The sequence below is a fragment of the Mastomys coucha genome, unplaced genomic scaffold (genome assembly GCF_008632895.1).
Source record: "Mastomys coucha isolate ucsf_1 unplaced genomic scaffold, UCSF_Mcou_1 pScaffold23, whole genome shotgun sequence".
NCBI classification, from domain to species: domain Eukaryota; kingdom Metazoa; phylum Chordata; class Mammalia; order Rodentia; family Muridae; genus Mastomys; species Mastomys coucha.
This window is the reverse complement of record NW_022196906.1, coordinates 104230493-104252635: the sequence shown is the minus strand read 5'-3', so window position 1 is coordinate 104252635 and position 22143 is coordinate 104230493. Positions and strand designations below refer to the sequence as shown.

The 22143-nt window shown below is 47.0% G+C and overlaps 1 protein-coding gene across 1 annotated transcript in view; it reads right to left on the bottom strand.

The window, feature by feature from the left end:
* Positions 1 to 11120: 11120 nt before the first annotated feature.
* Positions 11121 to 22143, bottom strand: part of Elp6 (elongator acetyltransferase complex subunit 6) — a 16645-nt gene continuing 5622 nt past the window's right edge. The window contains exons 3-7 of the mRNA XM_031345353.1: positions 20882 to 20952; positions 19613 to 19731; positions 17263 to 17464; positions 12554 to 12700; positions 11121 to 11665 (exon numbers count right to left, since the gene is read on the bottom strand). Coding sequence (XP_031201213.1) covers positions 11534 to 11665; positions 12554 to 12700; positions 17263 to 17464; positions 19613 to 19731; positions 20882 to 20952 — 671 coding nt within the window. The 3' untranslated portion in view covers positions 11121 to 11533. The remainder of the gene's footprint in view (positions 11666 to 12553; positions 12701 to 17262; positions 17465 to 19612; positions 19732 to 20881; positions 20953 to 22143) is intronic.

Sequence of the window (22143 nt, the reverse complement as noted above, 5' to 3'; positions counted from 1 at the left end):
TCTTCCACCTTCTGACCTACCACCAATTGACTTGCACACGTGACAGATTATGCTGACTGCCCTGGTAAACGATGAGCTAAGCGTACGGTGTGTGTTCTCTCGTTTGGCCTTGAAAATGGAGGCACTCAGCAACAGCCCCAACCCATTTGTCCTTAGACCCACCTGAGGAGAGAGATCTTGACCACACTACCAACGTCCAGCCCTTGGTTCTCTGAGTGTCACAGGTCAGAGTCGCCACCTACCCCCATCTCGCTACCTTAAACATGCTTCTCTCGCTTCACTCTTGCTCACCCCCAAGGCATACTCAGGTAGAACAGACCCTGTTCCTGCCCTCTAGGGCACCTGGACTCGCATGCAGGACTAGCACTAGAACTTAGATGGGCTAGGACTCAGATTCATGCAACCCCCCGGGCCCAGAGCGCTTGGGCCCGAAAGATGCAGCACCAGTCTAGAGGACATAGCTGCTGCTTTAGACCCAGTATGTTTTAGGTGCCTCAGATGTACCTTAACTGCTGAGCTGCCAGATGACTGTAAAAGTCTGATGCCATGTTTAAGAAATACATTCAGATCTAACACACCCTTGTGTCGGCTCTGTTTGTCATTTCTTTGCTTACGTCTTGTCGACCTGACTAGGACCCCCGTTTCTCCCGCGGGTTGAGGGAGGCCCAGATCGACTGGCCTGTGGCAAGTGGTGGGGGAAGAAAAAATATAAGTATAGCCACCACGCAAAACAAATCAGAGTTGGCCACCTCAGCCTTTGGAATGAGATGAGGGCTATTCTAGGAAGCATGTTTCCAGTAGGGATGCAGTTCTGTTGATATACTGCTTGCCCAGCAAGCACAAAGCCTTGGGTTTGAGCCTTAGCACCTAGCAAACTGGCAGCGGTGGCTCACACCTACAATGTCAGCCCTCAGGAGGTGCAGGCAGGAGGAACAGAAGTCCAAGGATCCTAATTTGAGGCCAGTCCAGTACATAGCCTGGCCCTCACAAAGATAAGGAGATGCAGCCCACTGGAAGGGCATTTGCCTGGCATCAAGGCCTTGAGTTCAAACTCAGTAATAAAAATAAAATTTAGGGGGCTGGAGAAATGGCTCAGCGGTTAAGAGCACTGCTCTTCTGAAAGTCCTGAGTTCAAATCCCAGCAATCACATGGTGGCTCAGAACCATCCATAATGACATCTGCCGTCCTCGTCTGGTGTCTGAAGACAGCTACAGTGTACTTACATAATAATAAAAAAAATCTTTTAAAAAATAAAATTTAATATTTTTACCTGGTATACTTACTAAGTTTGTCTGAGGAATGAGGGGAAGGAGCATCATTGTGGGAGTGAACTTATCTCCCCATACACTGACAACGCCAACTCCACGCCCACTCTATCTGGGGTTTTGCTTTGGTTTTTTTTTGTTGTTGTTTTGTTTTGTTTTTGTTTTTGTTTTTCGACACAGGATTTCTCTATGTAGCCCTGGCTGTCCTGGAACTCACCTTGTAGACCAGGCTGGCCTCGAACTCAGAAATCCACCTGCCTCTGCCTCCCAAGTGCTGGGATGAAAGGCATGCACCACCACCGCCCGGCATTTTTAAAGACCTATTTTAGCCATATGTAGTTTAATTCCAGAACTTCAATGGCAGAGGCAGGCAGATCTCTGAGTTGGAGAGACCAGACCAACTCCATCTAGGACTCAGGCTCCATCTTAGAGAACCTGGACCTAAAGTTGTACTCCTTAACCACCAAGCCTGCACCTAGCACTGGTCTCCAGGTCACTCCCTAACAACCACCAATCAGGAGGAAAGCAGAAATTACAGTTGTACCTAAGATATTTACTTATGAAAGTTTTGGTTTGATTTGGTTGTTTTTTGAGACAGGGTTTCTCTGTGTAGCCCTGGCTGTCCTGGAACTCACTCTGTAGACCAGGCTGGCCTCGAACTCAGAAATCCACCTGCCTCTGCCTCCCAAGTGCTGGGATTAAAGGCATCTGCCACCACTGCCAGCCTACTTATGAAAGTTTATTGGGGGCTGGAGAGATGACTTATAGGGTAAGAGTGTTCTTCAGGAGGTCCTGAGTTCAAATCCCAGCAACCACATGGTTACTCACAACCATCTGTAATGAGATCTGATGCCCTCTTCTGGTGTGTCTGAAGACAGCTACAGTGTACATAAGAAAATGTATATAATAAATAAATCCTTGAAAGTTTATGGTTTGGCTCCCAGCACCAGCCAATCATTTTAAAGGACAACAAGTCCTTTAAATAATAGCCCCCCCAACCAGATGTGTGCCAAGCTAGATACCCCCTTGCTTGATTGCTTGTCTCTATAAATGCTTGCTGCAAACTGGGCTCAGGGCTTCACCCTTCTGTCCTGTTGCATCAGTGACAACGGTGTGGCCCAAGCTCGAGTTCGAATAAAGACCTTAATGTGATTGTATCCGAAAGGGCTTCTCGGTGGTTTTTTGGGGGCTCATGAAACAGGCACAACAGGAGGCCAGCCTAGTTTCCATAGAGAGTTTCAGTCTAGCCTCTGTCAAAAAGCCAAAAAAAAAAAAAAGTTATTACAATTTCAAAACATAAAATTATTTGCATGCATGTGTGTCTATAGAAGGCTATGAATACATGTGCTTGCTGAGGTCTGAGGAGCATGTTTATCTCATTCCTGGAGCTGGAGTTAGTCAGTTATGAACAACCAGGTATGAGTACTGTAGATCAAACTCAAGTTCTCTAAAGAGTAATACAAGCTCTTCACTGCTGTGACATCTCCCAGCCCCTGGCTCCATTTATCTGAAATCAGATCTATAGAGACATACAGAAGATTAATAGCTGTTTAAAAAAAAAAAACAACTTGAACTTGTCTTGTTTGCTTATCTGTTTGTTTGCTTGGTTGGTTGGTTGCTGAATGATAGGTTGGTTGGTTGGTTGGTTGAGACTGATTGAACCTTGGTTATCCTTGAACCAGCATCTAACTTGCCTCTGCCCCCTTCATGCTGGAAATGCAGGCATGCATCATCATGCTTGGTGACCCATCTTATTGTTTATGCATTTCCAATAAGTTCCGTCTAATCTGATTAGAGTTAGTGGCATATAACAGTTCAGCCAAAGAAAACTAAATGGAAGACGGGCTGTGGGGGTGCATGCTTTTAATCCCAGCATTAAGGTCTCTGAGTTCAAGGCCAGCCTGGTCTACAGAGCAAGTTTCAGGATGGTCAGGGCTACACAGAGAAACCCTGTCTCCAAAAAACAAACAAAAAGCCAAAGATTACTAAATGTAACAGGAAATCATCAAAAATTTAACCATCCCAGTAGTTACATTTCTATCCTGTGCCTAGTGTTACAATTGATCTCAATTAATCCTCAGAACAACCTTCAAGGTTAGAGAATAAGTCTACCTAAGAAATCCGGACACCTACCCCTAAAGCAGTGGGTCTCAACCTGTACCCACAGGTTGACTCCTTTGGGGGTTGCATATCACATATTTACATTATGATTCATAACAGTAACAAAATTACAGTTCTGAAGTAGCAAGGAAACCATTTCATGGTTGGAGGTCACCACAGCATGAGGAAGTGTATCAGAGGCCACAGCAGCAGGAAGGTTAAGAACCAGGGCTCTGAAGAGACCATGAGCTGGACATGAGGATACACAAGATTCCAGCACTCAGAAGGCAAGGGCAGACAGATCAGTGAGTTCAAGGCCAGCCTGGTTTACATAGTGAGTTCTACAAGGGCTATGTCTTCAGACCCTGTCTTTTAAAAAGAAAAATGTGATTGCAATTGGCAACATGAATAAGCAAAAAATGGCTGCCCAGGACCAGCTGCTTGGTTTCAATTCCAGTTCCAATATAAGCTACAGCTCTGTGGCTGAGAGAATCAGGAAATCTCAAACTACAAGCCAAAAAGACCCAGGGCATGATGAACACTGCCCTCTGAGGCTTTTGAAAGAAATTAAATCAGAACATGAACACATAAACCACCTTGATTCCAGTAAGTAGCAGTCACTGTGATTACTGCTACAGTCATTTAAAAACATTCAAACTAGCCAGGCAGGGGTGGCACACACGCCTTTAAGCCCAGCACTTGGGAGGCAGAGGCAGGCAGATTTCTGAGTTTGCAGCCAGCCTGGTCTACAGAGTGAGTTCCTGGACAGCCAGGGCTACACAGAGAAACCCTGACTGGAAAAAATAAAAAAATAAAAATAAAATGAAATAAATATTCAAACTTTCAATGCCGCATTGATGCTCACTCAGTAGGATCTCACCATCTGTCACATACCAAGGATACAATAATTTCCAGCCTATAATTCTGGCACTCAGTCAGAAGAGGCAGGAGGGTCACTGTAAATTCAAGGCCATTCAGACGATATAGCTATCTAGGGATACAGCTCCTTGGTAGAGTGCTGCCTTGAATTTGTGAGGGCCTGAGTTCAATCACCAGAACTGCAAAGATAAACAAATAGAAATACGGCTCTTCCAGAGGACCCAGGTTCATTTCCTTAGCATCCACAGTGGCTCATAACCATCACAACATCCCAGTACCAAGGGATCCAACGCCCTCTTCTGGCCTCTGACAGACACATCAAGCATGCACAAAGTGTACAGACATACATGGAGGCAAAACATCTATATGCATAAACTAAGATAACTTAATTTTAGGCTGGAGAAATGGGTCAGTAGTTAAGAGCACTGGCTGCTCTTCAAGAGGTTCTGAGTTTAATTCACAGTGACCACATGATGATCTGATAATGTGATCTGATGCCTGCCGCGGACCGGGGTTTCTCGCGGGGGTCCCCTGTTCCGCGGGACAAGGGATTCTGGCCAGGTGGGCACGGGATTCGGCTTTGACAAACAGACTACACACGGGTGGTGTAAAATCTGAGTGTATTTCTTTTAAAATAACATGAGGCTTTTACAATCATTACAAAAGAGAAATGAAAAATCTGGCAGCTCAACAGTTGAGGTACCTCTGAGGCTATCTGAAACATACTGGGTCTAAAACAGCAGCTATCTCTTCTGAACTGGAGCTGTATCCCCCGGGCCCAAGTGCTCTGGGCCCGGGGGACTGCGAGAGATACATGAATCTGAGTCCTAGCTCATCTAAGTTCTAGTGCTAGTTCTGCATGTGAGTCTAAGTCTTTCTTCTTCCAGTCCTAGTGCTAGACTGAAGTCAAGTAGACAAAACGACCCCCACACACCCAGGTCACCTGACTTCTAAAAGCCAGGTGTAGAGCAGGAGGAAGAGGGGTGGAGCCCTCTCTGTTGAGGTATTCTTATGCTAATTCTTTGGTTCTTACTAGAGGCAGGCAGAAGAGAATCTCGACCTAACTCTTTCAGCTAATGTCTTAGAGAGAAACCTTACAATTACTCTCTAGTACTTAAAACATTAAACTAAGATAGTTGAAAACATTGGTGAAGGTCAGAAAACAATGTCCGAATTTTCACTTGCTAGCTGTAAGAATATGATATCTTGGTGAGTTCCTAACACACTAGTACGAGGACATATCTGGGCCACCTCTGAGTTTGGGGTGCCAGACAACAAAACAAGAGGCTGACTTTCCTTGAAGTTTTCGCCTCAAATACCGCCATCACGCAAGTGTGCATGACAGATGCCCTCTTCCGGCATGCAGGTATACATGAAGATAGAGCACTGAAACATAAAATAAATAAATCTTTAAAAAAATAATTTAAAAAACCCATAATTTCCTTTTGCCAGATAGTGACGGTACATGCCTTTAATCCCAGCACCTGAGGCTAACAGAGGCAGGTGAATCTCTGAGTCTGAGGCAAGCCTGGTCTACACAGTGAGTTCTTTTTTGTTGTTGTTGTTTTGTTTTGTTTTTGCTTTTGTTTGTTTGTTTGTTTCGGACAGGCTTTCTCTGTGTAGCCCTGGCTGTCCTGGAACTCACTCTGTAGACCAGGCTGGCCTCAAACTCAGAAATCCGCCTGCCTCTGCCTCCCAAGTGCTGGGATTAAAGGTGTATGCCACCACCACCTAGCTACAGAGTAAGTTCTAAGACAGCCAGGCCTACACAGAGAAATCCTGTCTCAAAAAAGCAAAAATTAACTAATTAATTATTTAGAATATTGGGCCACTGAGATGGCTCAGAAGCTAAAGGTACGTTCTCTCAAGCCTGAAGACCTGAGTTAGATCTCTAAGATGCAGAGAAAAGAGAATCAACTCTGACAGGCTGTTTACCTGATCTTCACATATATGCTATGACACATACAAATACACACACATACACACACACACACACACACACATTCAAATAGGTAGAAATAAATAGATGTAATAAAACTTTTTAATAAAAATGTACCCATTAAATAAGAACTTCTTTTTTGTTTGTTTGGTTTTTTGGTTTTTTTGTTTTTTGTTTTTTTGAGACAGGGTTTCTTTGTGTAGCCCTGGCTGTCCTGGAACTCACTCTGTAGACCAGGCTGGCCTTGAACTCAGAAATCCATGATGCCTCTGCCTCCCAAGTGCTGGGATTAAAGGCGTGTGCCACCACTGCCCAGCTAATAGGAACTTCTTAAATGAGGAAATTAAGGTCTAGAGAGGTTAAATGAACTCCCGTTTGCTACTCCTAGCCCCCAAATATGACAAATCCATTGTCTGTCTCTATAGATCTGCTCTTTCTGGACATTTCAAACAGATGGAATCAGGGGCTAGAAGATGCCTCACCAGTTAAGAGCTCATGATGCTCTCACAGGAGACCTGAGTCTCGTTCAGAGCATCCATATCAGGCTGGTCACAACTGACTATAATCTCTGTCCAGGGGATGATTTAAATACCCTCTTCTGGCTTTGGCAGACACCTGCACATGACACGCATGCATACAGACAATTATAAGATAAAATAAAATCTTCTGAGTTTTTATTTATTTGAGATTATATGTTTTGGTTTTCTGACACAGAGCTTCACTATGTAGCTTTGGCTGGCCTGAAGCTCTCACTAGGTAGACCATGTTGGCCTAAAAGTAATAGATCTGCTTATCTCTGCCTCCCAAAGGCTTGCACCACCATACCCAGCTTGAAATAAACTATTTTAAAATAATAAAATGAGCTACAGAGGTAGCTCAGTGGTTAAGAGCACTTGCTTGCTCTTGCACAGGACCCAGGTTTAATTTGTCCGTGGCTTACAAGCTCCAGCTGCAGGGGCCTCAACCCCCTCTTCTGCCTCTGCCTGCTCTAGGCGCTCACATTAAATTACATAGCTGAGATGCGACTTTAATCCCAGCAATTGGGAGACAGAAGCAGGTAGATCTCTGTGAGTTTGAGACCAGCCTGGTCTAAGTAAAGTCCCAGACTAGCAGTGATAACATAGTGAGACTCTGACAATAAATAAACAAACAAATGGATGGGATCAAAACTGAGTGACAGGAGACTGTTAGCCTGACATTCAAGAGGCTGGACACAGGACTGAGAGTTTGAGAACAGGGGCTACACAGTGAGCTCAAAGTCAGACATGACTCCATGGAAAGAACCTGTCTCAAAACCAAAAGAAATAAGCAAACATTGCCCTAAGTCTATAATCCCGAGCTTGATTCAAGAGGCTGGAGTAACAGTACCGCTATGAATTTAAGGCCAGCCTGGGCTACATAGTGAGAGCCTGTGTCGAAAACAAAGTAGCTTTCTCTTTGGCTGCCAGAATCCTGCACATTTCCCCTCAAAAACGGAGCATCTGCAAGGGATGCTGATTACTGCAGGAGAGTCCACATGCTTGCTACTGAAAAGGTCAGCTCAGGAACCTTGGGAAGGTCATGGAACACTTGGCCCTCCAGAAGCAACATTCCTCAGACCACAGGGAGTAACCGACCTGTGGGGGGCGGGGGGGGGGAACACATTCTGCAGGACAGACTGTTGCCCACCTTCAGACAGGCAAGGGAAGTCCTTGCCACCTCATTCCCTAAAGATCAATCAGTTTTAAAAGTCATACGGGAGCTGGAGAGATGGCTCAGTGGTTAAGGGCACTGACTGCTCTTCCAGAGGACCTGAGTTCAATTCCCAGCAACCACATGGTGGCTCACAACCATCCATAAAGAGATCTGATGCCTTCTTCTGGTGCGTCTGAAGATAACTACAGTGTACTTACATATAACAAATAAATAAATCTTAAAAAAAAAAGTCACACTGAAGCCAGGCAGTGGTGGTGCACACCTTTAATTCCATCACTTGGGAGGCAGAGGCAGGCGGATTTCTGAGTTCGAGGACAGCCTGGTCTACAGAGTGAGTTTCAGAACAGCCAGGACTACACAGAGAAACCCTGTCTCGAAAAACAAAAAACAAACAAAAACAAAAACAGTAACACTGTTCTGCCAATCACACTGTGCCTAATGGCTGCTGTCCTGAAAACTGTATAAAAAGCTCACTGAATGAGCTCTGTGTGTGTGTGTGTGTGTGTGTGTGTGTGTGTGTGTGTGTGTGTGTGACCACCTCTCCGTCCGGTCTGGGACAACCCCAGTGCACTGAACAATAAATTCCTCTAGCTTCTTGCATCGATTCCCAGCTCCACGTGGTTCACTCAGGGGGTACCCGGTAAGCTAAGGCTCGCCAGAGTCTTACACTACAATATTCCACTTCCACTTGAGGCAAGCCAACCACACCACTGAGTTTCTCCAGCAGTGGGTGTGATGAGGAGCTTTGGTGACCCATTTCTGAGGCAGAAGCTCAGGTATCTTGCTGGTAGTGAAAGTGTTCCTCTGACCAACCCTGCTTTTCCTCACCTGTGGTGGCTTGAATAAGAATATCCCCATAGGTCCATGTTTTTGATTGCTTGGAGTAGAACTGCTTGAAAGGATTTGAAGGATTAGGGGGTGTGACCTTGTTGAAAGAAGTGTGTCACTGGGGGGTGAACACTCAGTCCCTCCCTACCCTCTTCCTGCCTCCCTGTCACTTTGCCTGTGGACTAAGATTTCATTCTCAGTTACTGCTCCAGAGTCAAGCATGCCACCATGTTCCCTCCATGATGATAACAGAATAGCCTATGAAACTATAAGCAAGCCCCCAATAAAATGCTTTCTTTTACAAGAGTTGCCTTAGTCATGGCAATAGAACAGGGACTAAGGACAGCAGGAACCACAACAAAAGGCCAATGAGAATGCAGAGGGGGCTAGGCAGTGGTGGCGCACGCCTTTAATCCCAACACTCGGGAGGCAGAGGCAGGTGGATTTCTGAATTCAAAGCCAGCCTGGTCTACAGAGTGAGTTCCAGGACAGCCAGGGCTACACAGAGAAACCCTGTCTTGAAAAGCCAAGAGAGATAGAGAGACAGACAGACAGACAGACAGACAGACAGACAGACAGACAGAGACAGACAGAGACAGAGACAGAGAATGCAGAGGGGGGCACAGACCTAGCTCATTGGGTGCTTGCTACCAAGCTCATTGATCTGAGTTTGGATCTGTGAAACCCACAAGATGGAAGGAGAAAACTGACTCCTGACCAATGTTCTCTGACCCCCACCCCATGTGTATATATGATATATATATGTGTACACACACACACACACACACACACACACACACACACGAGAAGTAAATGTACTAACTTTGTTTGGAGACACTCTGTAGCCCTGGTTGGTCTAGAACTTATTACGTAGACCAGGCTGGCGTCAAACTCATATTCTCTACATCACTCTGCCTCAGGATTAAAGGTAGATACCAGCATACCAGCTGTATGAAAAACACTCAAGTCTAACACTTACACAGGGCAAGGGGAAAGAAGGTGAAGAGGAATATTGCTATCCCTTTTCCAATGTAATTTTGAGCCAGTTTTTAAATGAATAACTATATAAAAACTATGGGCATAATTCAGTCACAGAGCACTTAACATGTGCAAAGCTGTGAGTTTAACACAGGAACACACACACACAACCCATAAAATTTTTAGTTTTATTAGTGGATTCATTTACATGGAAAAACAATGCACTAATTTTAAGAGAACACTCCTTGTATCCCCTCTGAGGTGACCTTTACTAAGGAGCTAGGTGTGACCAGGATCTTCTCAGGATGCTGAGATAAATATTCCTTTCTCTTATCTAGATGTGATACTGTAACCTCTAAACCCAGCATTCTGGAGGCAGAGGCAGGGGAATCTCTGTGAGCTTGAGGCCAGCCTAGTCTACATAGCGAGTACCAGGCCAGTAAGGGCTACACAGAAGAGACCTTGTCTAAAATTGCCCTCCAAACACACACACACACACACACACACACCAAAAACATTAAAATATTGCTTCCAAGACCTCCTGTGGGGCAGTGGTCTGTTCAGGCAGCCTGGAATCCGGTGACCCTGGGCAATAATTCTGCTTGCAAGGGACGGAAGTTCAGCCATGACTCCTGGGTCCCTGGCTCCTCTTTCAGTCATAACCTCCCACAGCCCCCCCCCCCCCAGATGTGTGTTCTGTCACATAGACAATGCCCCAAGTTCCCAGCATTCTAGCTGGACCCCACCCCCAGTCATCTGACCACAGCCAGGAATGCCCCGCCCCACAGACAGATAGCCCCACCTCACAATATAAGGGGCGGTTTGCCCCCTCCTCTCTCTCTTGTTCTTCCCTCTTGCTCTCCTCCTCTCTTGCCTCTCTCTCCTTCTCTCCTTCCTCTCTTTTCTTTCTCTCCACGCAGTCATGGCTGGCTTCTTTTCTCTTTCCTATAATAAAATATCTCATGATTATGCATTGCTAGCTTTTAACTAATGCATCACACAGCCCCAGGCATCAGCAGCAGAGAGAGAGACAAAGGCCCTCAACCTCCCTCCTCTTGTCTCCACTGTCTTCCAGTAACTCACACAGTCCTTCTAACCCGGCAGCAAAGACACTCCCTTACTCTTCTCAAAGTCCTTCTCCCCTGTGCCTTATCTGAGGCCCCAGTCCCATGCTCTTGGTGGCTAGGACTCCAGCATACAGGCCAAGCTGCAGGGACAGAAGCAGGGTCACACCTTCAGTCGCTGAGGGCAGGGATACCTGCCCCTGGTCTCCATGAGCACAGGCCGGCAGGTATGGCTTTGGAGTCCAGCTCCAGCTCAATTGTCCTCAGCTTGCTCTCCTCACTTCCTCTCCAAGTCTATCTCTTCACTGGACTTCAAGGAAAAGTCCCTATGCAAAAAGGAAGTGAAACATAATAGAGACAACCTCCGGGAAGCCTGTGTGGGAACCTTCTTTATTCTGCCATCATTGTCCTAGCTGTCAGCCAGGATGGCGGCCATTCAGCATAACCTCCTGACTGCCTCCTTCTACCTGCAGTGGCTCTTAATGGCACAACCTCGAAAACCAGGCAGGTGAGGCTGAAGTCACACGGTATGCCCAAAAGGACTGCTCTGCCGGGGTTCACCACACAGCCTCTCAGTAGAAGCCATTACAGTTCCTCACTGTGTTTCCTGAGCAGAGCCCTGGAGACAAAGCGGGCACACCCTCAAAGCACGGTCCTCCCTGGTCACAGCAGACCGGCAGTCAAGCCTGAAGAGTGTGCCTAAGGTCTGAAGGACCATTCAGCCCGGGTGCTTCATCTTTGACACCACAACTGTCCAAAATCACTTTAGTTGTCCCAAATCAGGTCACAGAACAGCAGGAGACATTCCTTTGGCAAAAAAGGACACATTCTTATCCTGTATCTTGTATTGGTAAGTAAGACTTCGAGCGCGCTGGGATGCAGGCCGCGACGACGGCCTCCTCCAGAGGATGCTCAGCTGCGGGGAGAGAGAGAGAGAGAGGATCAAGGAAGAGGTGGCCACCAAGTACCTGCTCCACTGTGAATCCAACTGGGTCTTCTGGTCACCTTCCACTGCAGTTTCTACGATAGCTCAGGCAAACGTGCCATATGGTAATGAGACCAACTTCTACAGTAAATATTATCAAGGTTTGCTTCTCTGTTAGAGCAGCTGTATTGCTTCCTTCTCATAGGGAAGGAAGGGTTGAAAAAGTCCCCACTTCCCTCCAGTCCTTTCTGTTTGGCTTTATTCTGGAGTACTAGGGTTTGAACCTGAGCACTATACATGCTATTCACTTGCTCTAACACTAAGCTACATATACATCAGCAACTACACTTTAGTCTTTAAAAAATATATTATTTTTACTTTATGTGCATGAATGTATGTTCATCTGCATATGGACCATGTGAGTGCCTGGTGCCCATAGAGACTAGAGGGCATGTTAGATGCCTTGGAAGTGAAGATGCAGATGGGTGAGCCACCACACTGTGCTGGGAACTAAACCTGGTCTCCTGAAAGAGCAACAAATGCTCCTAACTGTGGAGTCATCTCTCCAGTCCTTTAGTGTCTTTTCTAAGCATGGCTTTGTGCTTGTTAGATAGACTGATTTTGAAAACCAACATATTAGCCAGGCAGTGGTGGCACATGCCTTTAATCCCAGCACTTGGGAGGCAGAGGCAGGTGGATTTCTGAGTTCAAGGCCAGCCTGGTCTACAGAGTGAGTTCCAGGACAGCCAGGGCTACACAGAGAAACCCTGTCTCAAAAAAAAAAAAAAAAGAAAAAAGAAAAAGATAACCAGAAAAACTCAGGACATCCAAGACCTGCCATCTCCCCAGAGCAGCCCACCGCTCAGCCAGGGCACCTACCTGCCCATGCACGTCCTTGCAGAATCCAGTGGCCAGGCCCTCAGCCCGCAGGATCAGGTGGCTTTGATGACTGAGGCCATTCAGCAGGATGTCGTTCCCCTCATCCTCAGCACCCTCAGTGTCATGCACAAGGGCTACCACGTTTCCCTGCATCACACACAAATGGACACCCGGGTCAGAGAACACCGGGCTTCCCATGTCTCCACACCTGTCTCTGTGTACCCCCACAGATCAGATCACCCTCCCTGCTGCTGCTCCAAGAGCTTCTTCATAAGACAGAGCTCTAAGGGGCTCTGGGACCCTAATTCCAATTAGCTACTGTACTTTCACTTACAAGTCCAACCTAAATGTCCAACTTAATTCATCTAAAACCAACCTCACCCTAGGAGCTCCGTCTGTGTTCCTGAGTATCATGCCACCAGGGGCTACTGAGATGGCTCAGCAGGTAAAAGCACTTTCCATCAACCCCGATGACCTAAGTCAGTCCCCAGACCTCACAGAACAGCAGGACAGAGGAACCAGCAGGACAGAGGGATTACTGAAAGTTGTCTGTGGCATGTCCCCCGCCCCCTACCACCAAATTAATTATTTTTAAAATTTCATTTAGCTGGACAGTGGTGGTGCATATCTTTAATCCCAGCACTCAGGAGGCAGAGGCAGGTGTATCTCTGAGTTCAAGGCCAGCCTGGTCTACAGACAACCAGGGCTACAAAGAGAAAACCTGCCTCGGGAGAAAAATATATGTATTTTTTTTTTCATTTAATTGCCACCATTCTGTCAGACACCATTCAGTCAACAGTTTCTAAGAACTCACTGTATACTAGATAATACAGGATGGAAAAAAGAGCTAGGCCCTGGAGACAGCAAGATGCTGATAATCTAGGGTGACAAGACCAGTAGAGAGAGAGGCATGAGGCAGGGGGATCCCAAAGGAGAGACAGGGAGGATACGTTGACTTGAGGCCTGATGGCCAAGCAAATTAACCAAATAGAAATGGGGGGTCTACCCCACCAAGAGGTGGCACCAAGAGGGGTACACAGGTCAAGTGGTAGAGTACCTGTCTAGTACTTGAGGCCCTAGATTTGACCCTTGAAACCTCAGAGGGGAAAAGTAAAAAGTTGGGATTAGAGGGACAGCTTAATTTAGCACACGTTCAGCATACACAAGATCCTGAGTTCAATTCCCCAGACTGCAAAAAACTAAAAACTAAAAATTATGGGGCTGGAGAAATGGCTCAGTAGTAAAGTGCATGTTGTGGAAAGCACAGTGACCTGAGGTAGAGCTCACAGGACCCGAGCACCCTCGGAAAGAGGCACATGTGAGCTGGGTATGGAGGCCCTAAGACCCTGAGCACCCTCGGAAAGAGGCACACGTGAGCTAGATATGGAGTCCACACCTCTTACCCTGTACTCAAGAAGCAGAGGCAGCCTGGTCTACAGAGAGTTTTCAGAAGAGCCAGGGCTACATGGTAAGACCTTAGTCTTTAAAAGGGGGGAAGGGGTGGTGGTGGCTGGAGGGATGGCTCAGTAGTTAAGAGCACTAACTGCTCTTCCAGAGGACCCAGGTTTGATTCTCAGCACCCACAAGGTGGTCCATGGTAGATATCTGTGGCTCAGGTCCCAGGCGATCCAGTGCTCTCTTCCAGCCTCCATGGGCACCAAGCTACTAGTATACAAAAAGAATTCTTAAGTTAAGGTATGAGGGCAAGAGATGGCTCAGCAGATAGGAGTATATAGCTGCTCTTGCAGAGGACCCAGGTTCAGTTCTGAACATCCATGTCTGACAGCTTACAAAGGCATGCAACTCCAGCTCCAAGGGATCCAAGATCTCTTCTGGCCTTCAAAATCACCTATATAACATGTGCATACACATGCCTACACAGACACAAACACAGACACACAGACACACACACACACATACATACACACACGTACACACACACGTACATACACACACGTACACACACGTACATACACACGTACACACACACGTACATACACACACGTACACACACGTACATACATACACACACGTACATACACACACACGTACGTACATACACACACTCACACACACGTACATACACACACACGTACATACACACACGTACATACACACACACACGTACGTACATACACACACTCACACACACACGCACATACACACACGCACATACACACATACATACACACACGTACACACACGTACATACATACACGTACACACACACGTACACACACACATACACACGTACACACACGTACACACACACGTACATACACACACATACATACACACACGTACATACACACACACACGTACGTACATACACACACTCACACACACACACACACACACACACACAAAATTTAAAAATAAAAGAATCTTAGGCCAGGCCATAGAAGTGCACGCCTATAATCCCAACAACACTGGGGAGGCAGAGGCAGGAGGATCTCTATGAGTTTGAGGTCAGCCTGGACTATAGAGTGAGGTTCAGGACAGCCAAGGGTACAGAAAGAAATTGTCTCAAAAAACTCAGTAAGTAAACAAATAAATAAGAAAATCTTTGAAAAACAAAAAAACAAAACCAAAAAAAACCAAAAAAACAAAAGCTGGGCTGTGGTGGTGCACACCTTTAATCCCAGCACTTGGGAGGCAGAGGCAGGCGGATTTCTGAGTTCGAGGCCAGCCTGGTCTACAGAGTGAGTTCCAGGACAGCCAGGGCTACACAGAGAAACCCTTTCTTGAAAAACAAAACAACCCAAAAGGACAGATTTGAGGCCAGTGTGGTGTACAAATCTGTGATTCTAGTACTTGGGAGGTGGAGAAAGAAGATCAGAGGCGCAAGGTTACATAGCAAGTTCAAAGCCTGGATTACATAGAACCCTACCTCAAAACAAACAAACAAACAAAAAAAAAAACAAACCCAGGCAGGGTAGTGCACATATAACCACAAGACTATGGAGCCTTTGGTAAGTGGAGAAGGGAATCCTTGGAGCTCACTCGCCAGCCAGTCTTGTCTAATAGGTGGTCTCCAAGCCCCTCACCCTTTCTTCCTTCCACGGGCTCTTAAGTCTCCCTCTCCCTCTCTCTCCCTCCATCCCTTAGCCCTCTTTATCTGGATCCTGGTCCTGTGATTGTAGCGAAGAACATCTCAGCAGTCCTTTGACCATGGCTTCCAGGCAGGACTGTGCATAGGGGCTACATGTTTGGAAACACTCTTGGTAATTTATTGAACTTCTCTCTACCAACAGTCTGCATCCTGAGTCTGGCCTCTCCATACAATGTCCATTAGTTCTTATAGCCCGTGTCATCACTCACTTAAGAGGAGGCACTGTGGACCAGGTACTGCAGAAGAGAGCCAGCTCACTGCACTCAACATCTTGGTTTGTTCTTTGAGTCACGGTCTTGCTACATAGTCCTGGCTGGTGTACAGCTCTGTGGCCCAGGCTGGCTTCAGACACAGAGTCTGAAGCTTATAAGCATATGCTGCCGTGTTCAGCCCCTCACTCGATTATTTTGTTCTTTTAATTTTTTCTTTAAATTAGCTTGTGTAGGGGAACATGAGAGGATACTAGCACAGGCACACAGCACATGTGTGGAGGTCAGGGGACAATTCTGTGAGGTGTCCTCTCCCTTCACCTTTACGAGGGTTCTGGGGCTCACACTCAGGTCATTGGACTTGTGCAGCCAGCACTTCTGCCTGGCCTAAAACTCACAACCCTTCTTCCAGCAATGTCCCAAGTGCTGGATGACAGACATGTGACATCATGGACAGCTACTCCACATGCATGTTACCAGCCAAGCGACAACCATGGCCCTACTTTACTGTTTGTTTTTTTTTTAAGATGTATTTACTTATTTTATGTATATGAGTACACACTGTAGCTGTACAGATAGTTGTGAACCTTCATCTGGTTGTTGGGAACTGACTTTTAGGACCTCTGCTCACTCTGGTCAAACCCGCTCACTCACTCTGGCCCAAAGACTCATTTATTATTATAAATAAGTACACTGTAGCTGTCTTCAAACGCTCCAGAAGAGGGCATCCGATCTCATTACAAGTGGTTATGAGCCACCACCACGTGGTTGCTGGAATTTGAACTCAGGACCTCTGGAAGAGCAGTCCATGTTCTAACCCACTGAGCCATCTCTCCAGCCTCCTACTTTACTGTTTTTTGGGTTTATTTATTTATTTATTATATGTAAGTACACTGTAACTGTCTTCAGACGCACCAGAAGAGGGCATCCGATCTCATTTTGGGTGGTTGTGAGCCACCATGTGGTTGCTGGGATCTGAACTCATGACCTTCTGAAGAGCAGTCGGTGCTCTTCCCTGCTGAGCCATCTCACCAGCCCCCTACTTTACTGTTTTAAAAATGTTCTGGTAGAAGGTTTAAGGTTCAATCCTCAGAACTTTCACCCATAAGGGAAGAAACTATAAAGCGGTGATGAGTCATGACTTTAGCTAATCTTCAAAGCTCTCTAAGGAACCAATAGGGCACATAAGCAGGGACTACGGCACTGGCTCAGGGTGCTCGTCACCCTTTAATTTTGAGAGGTTTATTATTCGGCATCGCCAAGTACGGTAAAGCAGAATGGACCGAACAAAGACTTTCTGGGTCTACCAGAGGAAAGCCCAGAGCAGACAGACAGAGAAAGCAGAGCGCAGTCTGGGTTCTCGGCGACCGCAGCCGTCTCGTCAGTACCTTCAGTTCGCAGCACACCATGGCTCTGCAGTACTGCACGAAGTCCAGCACAGCGACTGCCCCCACGCCCAGGCTCAGCAGCACACTAAGGTTGTCCACCAACAGCACCGGGTACTTCCATGGGGACTCCCCACTGTCCGCAGGCTTCAGGGCGTCTCGTATAAAGGTATACAGCGACTGCAGGCTCCCTGCACCAGGCTCCCTAGAAACGCAGGAAAAAGCTTTTGTCAGTCACACCCTACAAATGTGGTGGGGATGTTTTATTTTATTTTGAGGCAGTGTCTCATGAACTCCAGGCTGGCCTTGAATTCAGTATGTAGTCCAGGGTGACCTTGATTTTCTGATCTTTCTGCTCCCACGTCCCAAGTGCTCCCTAGCATGCGTGACATCTGGCTTGATGGAGTGCTGGGTGTCAAACACAGGGCTTCACACACACTAGGCTTCACAAACACTATCACTGAGCTACAGCCCGGCTCTTCTCTTCTGTCCAGGTGTGACACTTTAGAACCGACCTGGAAATCATTATCCCACTGTTTCTGCCTCCCGAGTGCTAGGATTACAGGCATGTACCACCATGCCCAGCTCTACAAATGTTTATCTGGGACAAGGTGGCACCAAGGGAGGCTGCAGAAGGCAAAGAACTGTATGTCAATCTTTAGCAATCTGGAAAAGAACACACACACACACACACACACACACACACACACACACACACACACAAGTAAATTTTACTTTACTCCAATTCAAGTATTTTCTATGGCCTACCAGGTACTAAGGTAAAATTTAGGGGCTACAAAAACTAACAAGCCTTGAGTCCCTGAAGAGACATTATAAAGACCTGGCATGGTGGTCTATAAGTATAGTCCTAACTACCACAGAAGAAGGAGAATAGAAAGATGGAGGCCAGCCTGGGGAAGGCAGTGAGATTATCTCAAAAGAAAGACGTATTATAATAATAATAATAGTAGTAGTAGTAGTAGTAGTAGTAGTAGTAGTAATAGTAATAATAATAATAATAATAAAGAAAGAGAACTACACAGCCTCTCAGTCGAGGAGCTGAAGCACCAAGATGAACACGTGAGAATGAGCAAGCCAGAGAGGCCTCCTCAGCAGATCCTGAACATCGAGAGGAAGTTAAGCAGCAATTCAAGCATCTTGATGAGGGGTGTGGCCTATAGATTGCTGGTATACAGGCAGAACTGACATATTTCTGACACATGGTGACCCACCCACCCCACCTTCCCTGGGGATGTCACAAGCTGTCACTTCCCAGCAGTGTGAGGAGGAGTGGAGCACAATGCCCAGGGCAGCCACCTTCCCCCTGAGCACCACAGTGCCCAGGGTAGCCACCTTCCCCCTGAGCACCACAGTGCCCAGGGCAGCCACCTTCCCCCTGAGCACCACAGTGCCCAGGGCAGCCACCTTCCCCCTGAGCACCACAGTGCCCAGGGTAGCCACCTTCCCCCTGAGCACTGGAGAACAGCTCCTCACACATTGGGATCAGGTGTACCCAGCCCCTGCAGTCAAACAATAAAACCAAGGCCAGGGTGCTAGGGGATAAGTCACACACAGACATTCTAGCCACGGCAAAAGGGTATATCTGAAAAAGTAGGGCAGTGGAGACAGCTTTGTCTCGGACTCCTTTGTGAAACAGAAAGAATAGCGGCCAATTAGGGGCTGACGTTCAGAAAGGCTGAGGAGCACAGCATAGCTAGTCTCAGACCTGCAACAATTTCCTGTTTCTGTTGTTAAAGAGTCACATAAGAGATATTTAGGCCTGCAGGTCACTTTTTTCCCCACTCTGTCGCTATAAAGCCAAATATCCAGGGACATTCAAAAACAAACAAATATGGCTATGTTCCAATAAAATTAAAAAAACAGAGCCAGGGGGTGGCGGCCCACGCCTTTAATCCCAGTACTTGGGAGGCAGAGGCAGGTGGATTTCTGAGGTTGAGGCCAGCCTGGTCTACAGAGTGAGTTCCAGGACAGCCAGGGCTACACAGAGAAACCCTGTCTCAAAAAACCAAAAAAATAAAAAAATAAAAAATAAATAAAAAAACCCAGGTCACCGGCCCTTACCCCGTAGTTTCTATGATAAAGGCAGGGAAGAGAAGACACAGGTGCACAGGGAGGCTGAGCCACCATCAGAGAAACAGCAGAGCACTGCCCTGCGCCCTCCTCCCAGCAGATGATGTTTCCCACAGCTCTGGGGACCACCACCTACCATCAGCTTCATGATGGCAGCCAGGGGCTAACTGGCACACAGGAACACAGGGGAAGTGTCTGATCCCTGCCTCGGACACAACACAGCAGCCCTTGTCTGTCCCTGCCCCAGCACAATAGTTCTGACCTGAGAAACTGCAGAGGGTGAGGCTCCTGCTGAGAGTGGAAGAGGACTTCCACAGAGGACTTGAGGCCCTCCAGGAACACAAGCTGCCCTCGGTCCCGCGCCGCTGTCAAGCTGACACCCTAGACCAGACAAAGAGCAAAGTGAACTGCTGTGCCCTATGGGGAATGGGGAATCTTTCGGAGGAACTGCATACTGGCTAACAAGAGGGGAAGACATATTACAAGCCCCACTGAAGTGTTCCCGTCTGTCCCACTCTGCTTTCTGATATTTGCAACAAGGACTTGGGTGTCCTCCCAAGGGGGCTTTGACCCCAAATGCAGTAGAACATGACCTTTGATCTTTTTTTGTTTTCAAGACAAGAGTTTCTCTGTGTACCCCTAGCTGTCTTGGAACTAGATTTGTAGACCAGGCTGGCCTGTCTCTGCTTCCTGAATGCTGGGATTATTTTTACTTTTTAATTATGTGTCAATGTCTCTGCAGGCAAGTACAGCTGGCTCAGGAGGTTGTAAGCCGCCTCAGGGGGTGCTGGGAACCTGACTCAGACAGAGCCTCTGCAACAGCATGAACCACTGAGGCACCTCTGCAGTCCCAACCCTGATCTTCTGTTCTTCTGCCTCTAACCTCCTGGTGCTGGGATGAGAGGCGTGAGCCACCAGCTTGCGGAGTGCAGTGCTTCAGACCAATGACTGGTGCTCGAAAGGTAAGATGCCTGCTTTTTTTCTGTTGGTGGTGGGTTGTTTGTTTGCAACCCTGACTGTCCTAGAACTCACTCTGTAGACCCAGGTGGCCCTGAACTCACAGAGATCCACCTGCCCCTGCCTCCTGAGTGCTGAGGGGTTGGTAAAACATACTCAGCCAGGCAAGAAAACCTGTAAGTGGCCACAATCAGGACTAGGGTTTGAGTCACTGACAACAACAAACACTACGTTTTACGTTTTCAATACAACACACCCAGCTTCTGCTTTAAGCCTTTGGACAGGGGTTCAGGGTCCCAAGATATCCTCAATTCTTCCCGTTAGATTTTCCACAGCCTCAGCCAGGCAGTGGTGGCACACGCCTTTAATCCCAGCACTCAGGAGGCAGAAGCAGGAGGATCTCTGAGTTTGAGGCCAGCCTGGTCTACAGAGTGAGTTCCAGGACAGTCAAGGTTACACAGAGAAACCCTGTCTAGAAAAAAGCAAAAACAAAAAAACAAACAAAAAGATAAGAAAAAGGAAATCCCAGCCCTAGCCCTTGTGTGGCGCGTGCTCCTTTGAAGGGATGACTTACCAGTTTCTGTCCCACAATATTGTAATGGCTGAAGGACTGGACAAGTGCCACAAAGCAGACTTTACAATTAGCTAGAAAACAAAATAAATAGACTTTTTAAACAAAGCCTCTGCTTACAGCCAGACACAAACACTTCAATCCTCTGGAGACAGGAGCTGAGAGGAAGGCCTAGACGGGGCCTTGTACTCTGATAGAATTGCGCTTGATTTGTCTAAGACGAGCCTCCCCATTCTCTCTCTCTGAGACAGAGTCTCGGTAACACATGCTGGTCTTCAACTCCCTATCTAACCCAGGATGACTTTGAGACGGAGTTTCTCTGTGCAGCCCTGGCTGTGATACTGGAATCACACCCTGGGCTTCATGTATGGTGAGCAAACGTTCTACAAACAGAGCTACAAGCCCTAAGATGCATTAAAAAAACAAAAAAACTATCATGTGTATGCGTAATGTGTGCGCACAGAAGTCAGAGAACAAGGTTGTGGAGTTGGTTCTCTCCTTCCACCTGCACACAGGTCCAAACGTTGAACTCCGGTCGCCATGCTTGTGTGACAAGTACTTTTACCCGCTGAACCATCTTACTAAGCCAAAATGTCCTTTTCCCCTTTGTTTTCTAGAACTGGGGATTAAATGCAGTTCTACCTCTAAGTTATATCCCCAGCTTTTATTTGGTTGTTTTGTTTGTTTGTTTGCTTGCTTGCTTGGGGGAAGGAGGCCTGTACACATGTACCCCAGTGTGAGTACGGAAGACAGAGGGCACTTGTGGGAGGGAGTTCTTCCCTTCCACCATGTGGATACTGGGCCTGAGCTCAGACCATCAGGCGGGTGCAGCCAGTGCTCTTACCAACTGCTCTATCTCCCTGGCCCCTAAGTACTCTGTGAGAGTGTGTGTGTGTGCGTGTGTGCTCATTCATGTTTGTGTGACTCTGTGCATGTGTGTAGAGGCCAAAGGTCAGTGTCAGGTGTCTCGCTCAACTGTTCTCCTCCTTATTAATGGAGACCGGTCTTTCACTGAATTGAAGCTCAGACTCAGACTGAGCTTCCAGGAATCTAACCGGCTCTTCCCCTCTCTCTCTGCCTAGCCCTGTGGTTACAGACCTGCACCATACCTGGGTTTTGGGGAACTGCTGGAGATCTGAACTCAGGTCCTCAAGCATATTACCAAATGCACCTACCTCTGTAGCTCCTAGGTTCTTAACTTTGTTCTTTTGTAAATTGTGTCTGTTTTCCAACTTTGCTATGTGTTTACTGTTTATATACAGGAA